At 47.1% G+C, this 15,235-nt stretch overlaps 1 protein-coding gene across 1 annotated transcript in view; it reads left to right on the top strand.

Moving 5' to 3' along the window:
- LOC117526853 overlaps nt 1-15,179 on the top strand; it is a 41,808-nt gene extending 26,629 nt beyond the window's left edge. The window contains exon 4 of the mRNA XM_034188930.1: nt 14,927-15,179. Within this exon, the coding sequence (XP_034044821.1) occupies nt 14,927-15,148 (222 nt within the window). The 3' untranslated portion in view covers nt 15,149-15,179. The remainder of the gene's footprint in view (nt 1-14,926) is intronic.
- The last annotated feature ends 56 nt before the right edge of the window (nt 15,180-15,235 follow it).

The raw sequence follows: 15,235 nt of genomic DNA, 5'->3' as shown, positions 1-15,235 counted from the left end.
ACTACTGCCACTTCCTAAGTGACATATTCTACAATTACCTTTTACAATTGTAATATATAATACACTCAACAAAAATATAAACGCAACACTTTTGGTTTTGCTCCCATTTTGTATGAGATGAACTCAAAGATCTAAAACTTTTTCCACATACACAATATCACCATTTCCCTCAAATATTGTTCACAAACCAGTCTAAATCTGTGATAGTGAGCACTTCTCCTTTGCTGAGATAATCCATCCCACCTCACAGGTGTGCCATACCAAGATGCTGATTAGACACCATGATTAGTGCACAGGTGTGCCTTAGACTGCCCACAATAAAAGGCCACTCTGAAAGGTGCAGTTTTATCACACAGCACAATGCCACAGATGTTGCAAGATTTGAGGGAGCGTGCAATTGGCATGCTGACAGCAGGAATGTCAACCAGAGCTGTTGCTCGTGTATTGAATGTTCATTTCTCTACCATAAGCCGTCTCCAAAGGCGTTTCAGAGAATTTGGCAGTACATCCAACCAGCCTCACAACCGCAGACCACGTGTAACCACACCAGCCCAGGACCTCCACATCCAGCCTGTTCACCTCCAAGATCATCTGAGACCAGCCACTCTGACAGCTGCTGAAACAATCGGTTTGCATAACCAAAGAATTTCTGCACAAACTGTCAGAAACCGTCTCAGGGAAGCTCATCTGCATGCTCGTCGTCCTCATCGTGGTCTCGACCTGACTCCAGTTCGTCGTCGTAACCGACTTGAGTGGGCAAATGCTCACATTCGTTGGCGTTTGGCACGTTGGAGAGGTGTTCTCTTCACGGATGAATCCCGGTTCACACTGTTCAGGGCAGATGGCAGACAGTGTGTGTGGCGTCGTGTGGGTGAGCGGTTTTCTGATGTTAATGTTGTGGATCGAGTGGCCCATGGTGGCGGTGGGGTTATGGTATGGGCAGGCGTCTGTTATGGACGAAGAACACAGGTGCATTTTATTGATGGCATTTTGAATGCACAGAGATACCGTGACGAGATCCTGAGGCCCATTGTTGTGCCAACATCCAAGAACATCACCTCATGTTGTAGCAGGATAATGCACGGCCCCATGTTGCAAGGATCTGTACACAATTCTTGGAAGCTGAAAATGTCCCAGTTCTTGCATGGCCGGCATACTCACCGGACATGTCACCCATTAAGCATGTTTGGGATGCTCTGGACCGGCGTATACGACAGCGTGTACCAGTTCCTACCAATATCCAGCAACTTCACACAGCCATTGAAGAGGAGTGGACCAACATTCCACAGGCCACAATTGACAACCTGATCAACTCTATGCGAAGGAGATGTGTTGCACTGCATGAGGCAAATGGTGGTCACACCAGATACCGACTGGTATCCCCCCCCAATAAAACAAAACTGCACCTTTCAGAGTGGCCTTTTATTGTGGACAGTCTAAGGCACACCTGTGCACTAATCATGGTGTCTAATCAGCATCTTGGTATGGCACACCTGTGAGGTGGGATGGATTATCTCAGCAAAGGAGAAGTGCTCACTATCACAGATTTAGACTGGTTTGTGAACAATATTTGAGGGAAATGGTGATATTGTGTATGTGGAAAAAGTTTTAGATCTTTGAGTTCATCTCATACAAAATGGGAGCAAAACCAAAAGTGTTGCGTTTATATTTTTGTTGAGTATAATTTCAAGTATAGACCTTCTGGAAGAGAAGCCATTATTCTACATTTCATGCCAAAAGGCAATCGTCAAGTGACACAGGAATTTGTTGTCTGACGATTGCCTTTTGTCATGAAAATCGAAGTGCTTCTATTCCAGGTGGTCTATACTTCTGTAGTCTAATTGTTATAAATGTTGTTATAATATTGTGATATATTTAAAGTAATCTCATATGATGTTAATATGTTAATATAAATTTTGATCGGAATACAAACTATGTATTTTCTGGAATTTTCAGACTTCTATGCCAGATGTCATCAGAGCCTGTTCTGCTCTTGCAGTACTGACCAGTATGAAATAAAAAATTAATTTAATAAGTATAGTTTATCAACTGACCACGCATGGCACTGCATGCATTATGTTCATATACTTTGTATGCAAAGCTGTGCATGCACCACATTTACAGATATAAATATACAGTTCAATTAACATACATGTTTTGCTACACAATTGATATCTGGAAGAACACAAATTCGTAATAACAGACTACAATACAATGTACCTGTAGCTCTTCTTAGATTTAGAATGGAATATGCAAACACTGAGCAAGGCACAGTTAAGCCCAATCCATTATTTACTTCTCCTCTTCATCAAAATCTTCCTCCCCTGCCTCCTCATTATCATAATCATCAATTAGATTCTTGCATCTTCATCTGCATCTACTAGTATAGATTCCATGTTGTCACAGTTTTTGCATTGGCACAGGACTGTACACTAGCCACGTTACATGGGAATTCTATCTGATTGGTGAATCAAATTGTCCTGTATACATGAATGTGCCATAAAGTATCCACTGGCTTGCACTTTGATTGCTTGCACATGCAGAATGTCATTTCAAGCACACTTTCTGGTGCTTGGAATGAGCCTGAAAACGCTGCATCCTGATTGGACAAAATGGTCAAAATGGGAAGTGCCCAGCTTTTATAAAAGCCATTGTACATGAATATTATCAACTGAAATAGCCATCAGAATTAATTAATTTTCAGAAAATTGGGACAATACCATGAGAAGAACACGATGTTTAGGCATTTTTCTAATAATATTTTGCAAATTATCATGAATTTTATTTCTAAAACCAATTATGGTATCACGCACACACACAATAAGACTACATGGCCTACTGACTTATATACAAATATTGTTATTGCCCGGTTTTTCTCATCACAGCCACAGAAGCCTGTAGCATGCATGTCTTGGTGGTTTCCCTCATCTCTTTCTTGCATTTACCACACAGTATTCAAGTATTTCTATATGATTGGTGTAAATGAAGTCCAAGATGTTGTGAAAGTGTAGGAACACGGACCCACAACAGGGGGCGCAAATGAACGGACAATGGAATAAGTCAAATAACAACGCTTTACTGTTGTGAATGTGCACAACGAATACAACCAATCACGGAAATGGACAACAGTCAATTCATAAAAGTGTCGTGTGGGCAGGCTCGAAGATAGGAGACGCCTCTCCAAGGTAAGACCGGAACCACACGGCTTCCTCCGCCACAGGACCCCGGGAATACTGGAGCCACCAAGTCCCGAACTCCCAGGTGGCCACTGCCTCCGCGTGTCGGACCTGGTACTGCTGGCGAGGAACAAAGAACAGTTAGATGGGGGCGCGTTTGCACCCAAGACTCCGAACAGCAGGGAAGTTACCTCCACCTCTCGTTGGAACAGTAATCCACAAACTAAGCACAAATCCAAAAGGATACACTCCGTCAGCTTTGATACGTTACCTCTCAGGTAGAAACGATATCTCGGCAATGAGGTGGAGATGCCGTCCTGCTGATATACCCCACTGATGATTGCTGTCAGCTGTCTCAGGTGATGGGTGACAGCTGTCACCTTGGCTGCTCCTGTGAGGCGGCGGCGCCCTCTGGTGCCTGGAGCCCGCACTCCAGGCAGGGCGCCCACTGGTGGTGGTGGGCCAGCAGTACCACCTCTTCAGCGGCCCACACAACAGGACCCCCCCCCAACGGGCGCCTCCTGGCACCCGACCGGGTTTGTCCGGGTGGCGACGGTAGAAGTCGGCCAGGAGGGCCAGGTCCAGGATGAAGCTCCTCTTCACCCAGGAGCATTCTTCGGGACCGTACCCCTCCCAGTCCACCAGATATTGAAAGCCCCGGCCCATCCGTCGGACGTCCAACAGCCGGCGCACTGTCCAAGCCGGCTCGCCATCGATGATCCGGGCAGGAGGTGGTGCCGGACCGGGTGCACAGAGGGGCGAGGTGTGATGGGGCTTGATCTTTGACACATGAAATACTGGATGGATCCGCAGTGAGGCTGGAAGCCGAAGCCTCACTGCGGCGGGATTGATGACCTTGAGAATCTTAAACTGACCTATGTATCTGTCTTGCAGTTTTGGGGAGGCCACTTGCAGTGGAATGTCCTTGGTGGACAACCACACTTCCTGCCCGGGGCGATACGTAGGGGCCGGGGTCCGCCGCCGGTCTGCATGGGTCTTCGCCCTCATCCGGGCCTTCAACAAAGCAGAACGGGCGGCACGCCACACCCGACGGCACTTCCGCAGGTGGGCCTGGACCGAGGGCACACCGACCTCTCCCTCAACCACCGGGAATAATGGGGGCTGATACCCCAAACACACCTCAAAGGGGGAGAGGCCGGTGGCTGATGACACTTGACTGTTGTGGGCGTACTCGATCCAGGCCAGATGAGTACTCCAGGCCGCCGGGTGCGCGGCTGTCACACAACGTAGTGTTTGCTCCATTTCTTGATTAGCCCGCTCTGCTTGCCCGTTGGTCTGGGGGTGATACCCGGATGAGAGACTGACCGTGGCCCCCAGTTCCCGGCAGAAGCTCCTCCAGACGTGCGAGGAGAACTGGGGACCGCGATCGGAGATGATGTCTGATGGTATCCCATGCAGGCGGACGAGGTGGTGGACCAGGAGGTCCGCTGTCTCCTGGGCCGTTGGGAGCTTCGGGAGGGCCACGAAGTGGGCCGCCTTGGAGAATCGGTCCACTATCGTGAGGATGACGGTGTTTCCCTGGGACGGCGGGAGGCCCGTGACAAAATCCAGGCCGATGTGGGACCAGGGGCGATGAGGCACGGGCAGCGGCTGTAGCAGTCCCGGAGCCTTGCGATGGTCGGCCTTGCCCCTGGCACAGGTGGTACAGGCCTGGATATAGTCCCAGACGTCGGCCTCCAGGGACGCCCACCAGAAGCGCTGCCGGACAACTGCCACGGTTCTTCGCACCCCTGGATGACAGGAGAGCTTAGAGCCGTGACAGAAGTCCAGGATTGCAGCCCGTGCTTCTGGTGGGACGTAAAGTCTGTTCTTCGGTCCAGTTCCGGGGTCCGGGCTTCGTGCCAGGGCCTCCCGGACGGTTCTCTCTACGTCCCAGGTGAGGGTGGCCACGATAGTGGACTCCGGGATGATGGGTTCCGGTGGATCCGACAACTCCGTTTTGACCTCGTCTTCGTGTACCCGGGACAAGGCATCCGATTTCTGGTTCTTGGTCCCGGGCCGGTAGGTGATGCGGAAGTCAAAACGGCCGAAGAACAGTGACCAGCGGGCTTGCCTGGGATTCAGCCGCTTGGTGGTCCTGATATATTCCAGGTTCCGGTGGTCAGTGAAAACTGTGAATGGCACAGACGTTCCCTCCAACAGGTGTCTCCACTCTTCAAGAGCCTCTTTCACCGCAAGGAGCTCTCGGTTGCCGACGTCATAGTTCCGTTCAGCCGGGGTCAACCTGCGGGAAAAATAGGCACACGGATGAAGGACCTTATCGGTCTTCCCACTCTGGGACAGCACAGCTCCTATCCCTGAGTCCGAGGCGTCCACTTCAACCACTAACTGGCGACTAGGATCGGGCTGCACCAGAACGGGTGCAGACGAGAAGCGCCGTTTCAACTCCTTGAACGCGGCATCGCAACGATCCGACCAGGTGAAGGGGACTTTTGGTGAGGTCAGGGCTGTCAGGGGGCTAACAACCTGACTGTAGCCCTTAATGAACCTCCTGTAGAAATTCGCAAAGCCGAGGAACTGTTGCAGCTTCCTACGGCTTGTGAGTTGGGGCCAGTCTCTCACCGCCGCAACCTTGGCCGGATCAGGAGCGACGGAGTTGGGGGAGATGATGAACCCCAGGAAGGACAAAGAGGTGCGGTGAAACTCACACTTCTCGCCCTTAACAAACAGCCGGTTCTCCAATAACCGCTACAGGACCTGACGTACATGTCGGACATGGGTCTCAGGATCCGGAGAAAAGATGAGTATATCGTCCAGATATACGAAGACGAATCGGTGCAGGAAGTCCCGCAAGACATCATTAACCAATGCTTGGAACGTCGCGGGAGCGTTTGTAAGACCGAACGGCATGACCAGGTACTCAAAATGTCCTAACGGGGTGTTAAATGCCGTCTTCCACTCGTCTCCCTTCCGGATCCGAACCAGGTGATACGCATTCCTAAGATCAAGCTTGGTGAATATCTTGGCTCCATGCAGGGGCGTGAACACCGAATCCAACAAGGGTAAGGGGTATCGGTTACAAACCGTGATTTCATTCAGCCCCCTGTAATCAATGCATGGATGTAATCCGCCATCCTTTTTCCCCACAAAAAAGAAACCCGCACCCATCGGGGAGGTGGAATTCCGGATCAACCCGGCAGCCAAAGAGTCCCAGATGTAGGTCTCCATTGATTCGCGTTCAGGTCGTGAGAGGTTGTACAGCCTACTGGACGGGAACTCAACGCCTGGAACCAAATCAATGGCACAATCATACAGGCGGTGCGGGGGAAGGGTGAGCGCCAGATCCTTGCTAAACACCTCCGCAAGGTCATGGTACTCCATCGGCACCGTCCCTAGATTGGGCGGGGCTCTGACCTCCTCCCTGGCCTGGGAACCGGGAGGAACAGAGGAACCTAAACATACCCGATGGCAGGTTTCGCTCCACTGAACCACTACCCCGGACGGCCAATCGATCCGGGGATTGTGTTTCAACATCCAGGGGAAACCTAAAATCACACGGGAGGTGGCCGGAGTCACGAAAAACTCGATCTCCTCCCGGTGATTCCCTGACACCACCAGTGTTACTGGTGGTGTCTTGTGAGTGATTGGAGGGAGTAGGGAGCCATCTAGTGCCCGTACCTGCACAGGCGAGGTAAGCGCCACCAGAGGGAACCCTATCTCCCTGGCCCATTTGCTGTCTAGCAAATTCCCTTCTGAGCCCGTGTCCACCAGTGCTGGGGCCTTCAGGGTTAAATCCTCATAAAGGATTGTAACTGGGAGTCGTGTGGCGATGTGGGTGTGTCCCACGTGAATGTCTCGGCCCACCCCTAGCCCAGTTCCTAGGGGCGGGCGTTGGTGTTTAACCGCTCGGGGCAGTCTCTTAATTGATGCTCAATCGAGCCACAAACAAAACACGCCCCGCGGGCCAGCCTGCTTTGTGTAACCGGTGCCCTAAATGTTGCCCTACTCGTGTCCATAGCTTCGTCAGCAGGGGGGGCTGTAGCCGCACGGAGCGCAGAGGCCGTGGAGCGTGGGGAGGGCGGAACGCGGTCGGAACCGGAAGGGAGAGGGATGACGCGTGCCCGGCCACGCCCTTCGTCTCGTTCCCGACGGCGCTCATCTAACCGATTGTCTAATCGTATAACCAGATCGATAAGCCCATCTAAATCCCGCGGTTCGTCCTTAGCCACCAGGTGCTCCTTGAGGACCAACGACAGTCCGTTTACGAAGGCGGCGCGGAGGGCAGCGCTATTCCAGCCGGACCTCGCAGCCGCGATGCGGAAGTCAACTGCATAGGCAGCTGCGCTCCGGCGCCCCTGTCTCATTGACAGCAGCACGGCTGAAGCTGTCTCTCCTCTATTAGGGTGATCGAACACTGTTCTGAGCTCCCTCACAAACCCATCATATGTCAGAAGGAGCCGTGAACTTTGCTCCCAGAGCGCTGTAGCCCAAGCGCGTGCCTCACCACGAAGCAGATTTATCACATAAGCTACTTTGCTAGCGTCGGTCGCGTACATGACGGGACGCTGTGCGAAGACGAGCGAACACTGCATAAGAAAATCCGCGCACGTCTCCACACAGCCTCCGTACGGCTCTGGGGGGCTTATGTATGCTTCAGGGGAAGGTGGGAGGGGTCGTTGAACGACCAGTGGAACGTAGCTGTTACGCACAGGGTCGATGGGAGGGAGAGCCGCAGCGGCGCCCAGAGGGCGCGCTTCCACCCGCGCGGCGAGAGCCTCCACCCTGCGGTTCAGGAGGACGTTCTGCTCGGTCATCAAATCCAACCGAGTCGTGAAAGCGGTGAGGATCCGCTGCAACTCACCGATTACCCCTCCTGCGGACGCCTGTGCGCCCTGTTCTTCCATTGGCCGTTCAACAGCCGGTTGACGCCCCTCGGGATCCATGACGCTGGCCGAGATATCCTGTTGTGAAAGTGTAGGAACACGGACCCACAACAGGGGGCGCAAATGAACGGACAATGGAGTAAGTCAAATAACAACGCTTTACTGTTGTGAATGTGCACAACGAATACAACCAATCACGGAAATGGACAACAGTCAATTCACAAAAGTGTCGTGTGGGCAGGCTCGAAGATAGGAGACGCCCCTCCAAGGTAAGACCGGAACCACACGGCTTCCTCCGCCACAGGACCCCGGGAATACTGGAGCCGCCAAGTCCCGAACTCCCAGGTGGCCACTGCCTCCGCGTGTCGGACCTGGTACTGCTGGCGAGGAACAAAGAACAGTTAGATGGGGGCGCGTTTGCACCCAAGACTCCGAACAGCAGGGAAGTTACCTCCACCTCTCGTTGGAACAGTAATCCACAAACTAAGCACAAATCCAAAAGGATACACTCCGTCAGCTTTGATACGTTACCTCTCAGGTAGAAACGATATCTCGGCAATGAGGTGGAGATGCCGTCCTGCTGATATACCCCACTGATGATTGCTGTCAGCTGTCTCAGGTGATGGGTGACAGCTGTCACCTTGGCTGCTCCTGTGAGGCGGCGGCGCCCTCTGGTGCCTGGAGCCCGCACTCCAGGCAGGGCGCCCACTGGTGGTGGTGGGCCAGCAGTACCTCCTCTTCAGCGGCCCACACAACACAAGACATGTTCAATGACTTGTCAAGAAAACTATATGTAAAAGAGACTTTCCAAGGATTATTGCTAATTAACAATAATCCTTACATTTAGTTTGTCCAGTTACTTTTGGGCCCCCACAACAGCTGTCAGTGTCAGCCTGAGTCCACAGGCCCCATACCGAGCTCTGTCTCCGCTCACACTGTCTCCTCATGCAGCATGCAGACAGTATTATTAAGGCAAACAAACAAACAAACAAACAAAAAAAAAAAAAAAAAAACAAGCATTTTCCTTCAAAGTTAGCACTTAGCAGAGCAAAAACGTCCAAATGTTTAATAGCCACTTATTTCCACTCAAATCCATTTTGACTTTATGCAAGAATTACTGTCCAGCTCTGTTTGATTTACTGTGAAATTAAATAATAGAAGTTGATTTTGCTCTATTTCATCAAGCTAACATTAGTGTCCAAAAATAGATATTAAAGTTTCTATTAAATATTATATTATATTATATTATATTACATTATATTATAGGAATAGATCCTTGTCCTTTGCTTGGTGCTTTGTATGTCACGTGATATTGATCATTCATCCCATTTGCCATTGTGCTCCATTTTATATGCAATTTTGGTCCCATTGAGCATGCAAATTTGGTTCCATATGTTTTATACCATTGCACGCTGTGACCACCGCACACTAGCGGCATCAGCGCTTAGCAGCTTAGTGATGGTCTCTACTGGTGGTTGGCTCTCACTGCGGTATTGTATCACTTCCTGTTCCGGAGGACAGCGGTGTTTTGCTGTATCTGTTAGCTGTTTAATCTGCACAGTTAGATTGATCTAGTTATCTAGATAACGATTTGTTTCCCAGTGTAATCTTCACGTGCCTTAACTAAAGCACTCCTTCTTCTCACCTCTAAATTATTTACACATTATTCACTTTGCGTGTTTTTAGGAATCCGCTAGCTTAGTGCAGCTACTAGCTCTTAGCCGATTTAGCATGGCGGCTTCTCCTGTCTCTCCCGCACTTTTCTGCTCTGGGTGTGAAATGTTTAGTTATTCCTCGGCCTCCTTTAGCAGTAATGGTACTTGTAATAAGTGTAGCATATTCGTAGCTTTGGAGGCCAGGCTGGGTGAATTGGAGACTCGGCTCCGCACCGTGGAAAATTCTACAGCTAGCCAGGCCCCTGTAGTCGGTGCGGACCAAGGTAGCTTAGCCGCCGTTAGTTCCCCTCTGGCAGATCCCGAGCAGCCGGGAAAGCAGGCCGACTGGGTGACTGTGAGGAGGAAGCGTAGTTCTAAACAGAAGCCCCGCCAACCCGTTCACATTTCTAACCGTTTTTCCCCACTCGACGACACACCCGCCGAGGATCAAACTCTGGTTATTGGTGACTCTGTTTTGAGAAATGTGAAGTTAGCGACACCAGCAACCATAGTCAATTGTCTTCCGGGGGCCAGAGCAGGCGACATTGAAGGAAATTTGAAACTGCTGGCTAAGGCTAAGCGTAAATTTGGTAAGATTGTAATTCACGTCGGCAGTAATGACACCCGGTTACGCCAATCGGAGGTCACTAAAATTAACATTGAATCGGTGTGTAACTTTGCAAAAACAATGTCGGACTCTGTAGTTTTCTCTGGGCCCCTCCCCAATCGGACCGGGAGTGACATGTTTAGCCGCATGTTCTCCTTGAATTGCTGGCTGTCTGAGTGGTGTCCAAAAAATGAGGTGGGCTTCATAGATAATTGGCAAAGCTTCTGGGGAAAACCTGGTCTTGTTAGGAGAGACGGCATCCATCCCACTTTGGATGGAGCAGCTCTCATTTCTAGAAATCTGGCCAATTTTCTTAAATCCTCCAAACCGTGACTATCCAGGGTTGGGACCAGGAAGCAGAGTTGTAGTCTTACACACCTCTCTGCAGCTTCTCTCCCCCTGCCATCCCCTCATTACCCCATCCCCGTAGAGACGGTGTCTGCTCCCAGACCACCAATAACCAGCAAAAATCTATTTAAGCATAAAAATTCAAAAAAAAAATATATAGCACCTTCAACTGCACCACAGACTAAAACAGTTAAATGTGGTCTATTAAACATTAGGTCTCTCTCTTCTAAGTCCCTGTTGGTAAATGATATAATAATTGATCAACATATTGATTTATTCTGCCTTACAGAAACCTGTTACAGCAGGATGAATATGTTAGTTTAAATGAGTCAACACCCCCGAGTCACACTAACTGTCAGAATGCTCGTAGCACGGGCCGAGGCGGAGGATTAGCAGCAATCTTCCATTCCAGCTTATTAATTAATCAAAAACCCAGACAGAGCTTTAATTCATTTGAAAGCTTGACTCTTAGTCTTGTCCATCCAAATTGGAAGTCCCAAAAACCAGTTTTATTTGTTATTATCTATTGTCCACCTGGTCGTTACTGTGAGTTTCTCTGTGAATTTTCAGACCTTTTGTCTGACTTAGTGCTTAGCTCAGATAAGATAATTATAGTGGGTGATTTTAACATCCACACAGATGCTGAGAATGACAGCCTCAACACTGCATTTAATCTATTATTAGACTTTATTGGCTTTGCTCAAAATGTAAATGAGTCCACCCACCACTTTAATCATATCTTAGATCTTGTTCTGACTTATGGTATGGAAATAGAAGACTTAACAGTATTCCCTGAAAACTCCCTTCTGTCTGATCATTTCTTAATAACATTTACATTTACTCTGATGGACTACCCAGCAGTGGGGAATAAGTTTCATTACACTAGAAGTCTTTCAGAAAGCGCTGTAACTAGGTTTAAGGATATGGTTCCTTCTTTGTGTTCTCTAGTGCCATATGGCAACGCAGTGCAGAGTAGCTACCTAAACTCTGTAAGTGAGATAGAGTATCTCGTCAATAGTTTTACATCCTCATTGAAGACAACTTTGGATGCTGTAGCTCCTCTGAAAAAGAGAGCTTTAAATCAGAAGTGCCTGACTCCATGGTATAACTCACAAACTCGTAGCTTAAAGCAGATAACCCGTAAGTTGGAGAGGAAATGGCGTCTCACTAATTTAGAAGATCTTCACTTAGCCTGGAAAAAGAGTCTGTTGCTCTATAAAAAAAGCCCTCCGTAAAGCTAGGACATCTTTCTACTCATCACTAATTGAAGAAAATAAGAACAACCCCAGGTTTCTTTTCAGCACTGTAGCCAGGCTGACAAAGAGTCAGAGCTCTATTGAGCTGAGTATTCCATTAACTTTAACTAGTAATGACTTCATGACTTTCTTTGCCAACAAAATTTTAACTATTAGAGAAAAAATTACTCATAACCATCCCAAAGACGTATCGTTATCTTTGGCTGCTTTCAGTGATGCCGGTATTTGGTTAGACTCTTTCTCTCCGATTGTTCTGTCTGAGTTATTTTCATTAGTTACTTTATCCAAACTATCAACATGTCTATTAGACCCCATTCCTACCAGGCTGCTCAAGGATGCCCTACCATTATTTAATGCTTTGATCTTAAATATGATCAATCTATCTTTGTTAGTTGGCTATGTACCACAGGCTTTTAAGGTGGCAGTAATTAAACCATTACTTAAAAAGCCATCACTTGACCCAGCTATCTTAGCTAATTATAGGCCAATCTCCAACCTTCCTTTTCTCTCAAAAATTCTTGAAAGGGTAGTTGTAAAACAGCTAACTGATCATCTGCAGAGGAATGGTCTATTTGAAGAGTTTCAGTCAGGTTTTAGAATTCATCATAGTACAGAAACAGCATTAGTGAAGGTTACAAATGATCTTCTTATGGCCTTGGACAGTGGACTCATCTCTGTGCTTGTTCTGTTAGACCTCAGTGCTGCTTTTGATACTGCTGACCATAAAATTTTATTACAGAGATTAGAGCATGCCATAGGTATTAAAGGCACTGCGCTGCGGTGGTTTGAATCATATTTGTCTAATAGATTACAATTTGTTCATGTAAATGGGGAATCTTCTTCACAGACTAAAATTAATTATGGAGTTCCACAAGGTTCTGTGCTAGGACCAATTTTATTCACTTTATACATGCTTTCCTTAGGCAGTATTATTAGACGGTATTGCTTAAATATTAATTGTTACGCAGATGATACCCAGCTTTATCTATCCATGAAGCCAGAGGACACACACCAATTAGCTAAACTGCAGGATTGTCTTACAGACATAAAGACATGGATGACCTCTAATTTCCTGCTTTTAAACTCAGATAAAACTGAAGTTATTGTACTTGGCCCCACAAATCTTAGAAACATGGTGTCTAACCAGATCCTTACTCTGGATGGCATTACCCTGACCTCTAGTAATACTGTGAGAAATCTTGGAGTCATTTTTGATCAGGATATGTCATTCAAAGTGCATATTAAACAAATATGTAGGACTGCTTTTTTGCATTTACGCAATATCTCTAAAATTAGAAAGGTCTTGTCTCAGAGTGATGCTGAAAAACTAATTCATGCATTTATTTCCTCTAGGCTGGACTATTGTAATTCATTATTATCAGGTTGTCCTAAAAGTTCCCTAAAAAGCCTTCAGTTAATTCAAAATGCTGCAGCTAGAGTACTAACGGGGACTAGAAGGAGAGAGCATATCTCACCCATATTGGCCTCTCTTCATTGGCTTCCTGTTAATTCTAGAATAGAATTGAAAATTATTCTTCTTACTTATATGGTTTTGAATAATCAGGTCCCATCTTATCTTAGGGACCTCGTAGTACCATATCACCCCAATAGAGCGCTTTGCTCTCAGACTGCAGGCTTCTTGTAGTTCCTAGGGTTTGTAAGAGTAGAATGGGAGGCAGAGCCTTAAGCTTTCAGGCTCCTCTCCTGTGGAACCAGCTCCCAATTCAGATCAGGGAGACAGACACCCTCTCTACTTTTAAGATTAGGCTTAAAACTTTCCTTTTTGCTAAAGCTTATAGTTAGGGCTGGATCAGGTGACCCTGAACCATCCCTTAGTTATGCTGCTATAGACGTAGACTTCTGGGGGGTTCCCATGATGCACTGTTTCTTTCTCTTTTTGCTCTGTATGCACCACTCTGCATTTAATCATTAGTGATCGATCTCTGCTCCCCTCCACAGCATGTCTTTTTCCTGGTTCTCTCCCTCAGCCCCAACCAGTCCCAGCAGAAGACTGCCCCTCCCTGAGCCTGGTTCTGCTGGAGGTTTCTTCCTGTTAAAAGGGAGTTTTTCCTTCCCACTGTAGCCAAGTGCTTGCTCACAGGGGGTCGTTTTGACCGTTGGGGTTTTACATAATTATTGTATGGCCTTGCCTTACAATATAAAGCGCCTTGGGGCAACTGTTTGTTGTGATTTGGCGCTATATAAAAAAAAATTGATTGATTGATTGATTGATGCTGCTCATTCTTCACACAAAACACAAAATGAAAAACAAATCCAGTATGCTGTAAGCCATCTGGACGCATTTGCTTTATCACTGGGACGCATCTAGGTAAAGTAGAACCGCTGTCGAATGAAGAGCTTGACAAATTTCTGTCACAAATTTTTGCTGGACTGAGAAAAGCAGATGGTAGTTGAGTACACAAAGAAGTCAGTGCATGGCATCAGCTATTGGCTACATCAGGATTGTTTTTGAATTATGACTGTTTTTGCATTGACTGAAAACAATTTTGGATTGGATTTAAAATTTGCGTTGGACTGTTTGGAACCTATTGACATCAAATGAACAGTGGCACACACCAAAATGTGAGTCCCTTTCCTCTTGTTTATAAATTGAGTGTTATATAAAACAAATAATGAATGTTTTTTCTTTTGTTCAATGGTACGAATATTTCATGAGGCGAAAGATGGAGTGTTCCGTCTTTCATCTCATGAAATATTCATGCCATTGCACTCATAAACATTCATTATTTGTATACAATAACCCACAAATAATTTTAATTGATTTATCCTAAAAACATTTGCCTCTCTCCCAGAGTTTATGTAACAGAAATCTAAAATAAGCTGTTTTACACCCAAATTCCACTTGTAGCATTACAATTTCTACATGCACAATGGTAGAAACGTATCACCTTCCAGATATTTTAAACACGAAACTCCAGTCTTATGTAATTGAAATGTCAAACAAAGAGATTTTGCACATAAATGCCCCTTTCAAGTCAATAAAAGTCCACTAATGATGAACATTTTCATTTGTTTTTAGCATCAGCTGGTATTTCCTGATGGGAGTAGCCGTGATGCCATATTGGAGGTTGATGTTCAAACCGCTGAGAGAGTAAGTATACAGGTCTATGCTGATGCATCCACAAACACATATATTCATGAGTATTTAAAATATTTAAATGGAAAAAGAAAAAGTGCACTCAGAGCACATACCCCTCTGCCAGGGAAATCATGGTCAACCGTGACTGTCCCAACAAACTGACAGGAGAGTGGTTTTTATCCTTTAGTATGTTGTCTTTGTGAAGCTGTGTAGAGCTTTGTGATGTCATAAGGCTGGTTCCAAAAATCC

Source organism: Thalassophryne amazonica, chromosome 15, assembly GCF_902500255.1.
Source record: "Thalassophryne amazonica chromosome 15, fThaAma1.1, whole genome shotgun sequence".
NCBI classification, from domain to species: Eukaryota; Metazoa; Chordata; class Actinopteri; order Batrachoidiformes; family Batrachoididae; genus Thalassophryne; species Thalassophryne amazonica.
Note: the sequence above shows the minus strand (reverse complement) of the source record. Positions and strands in the feature narration are given on the sequence as shown.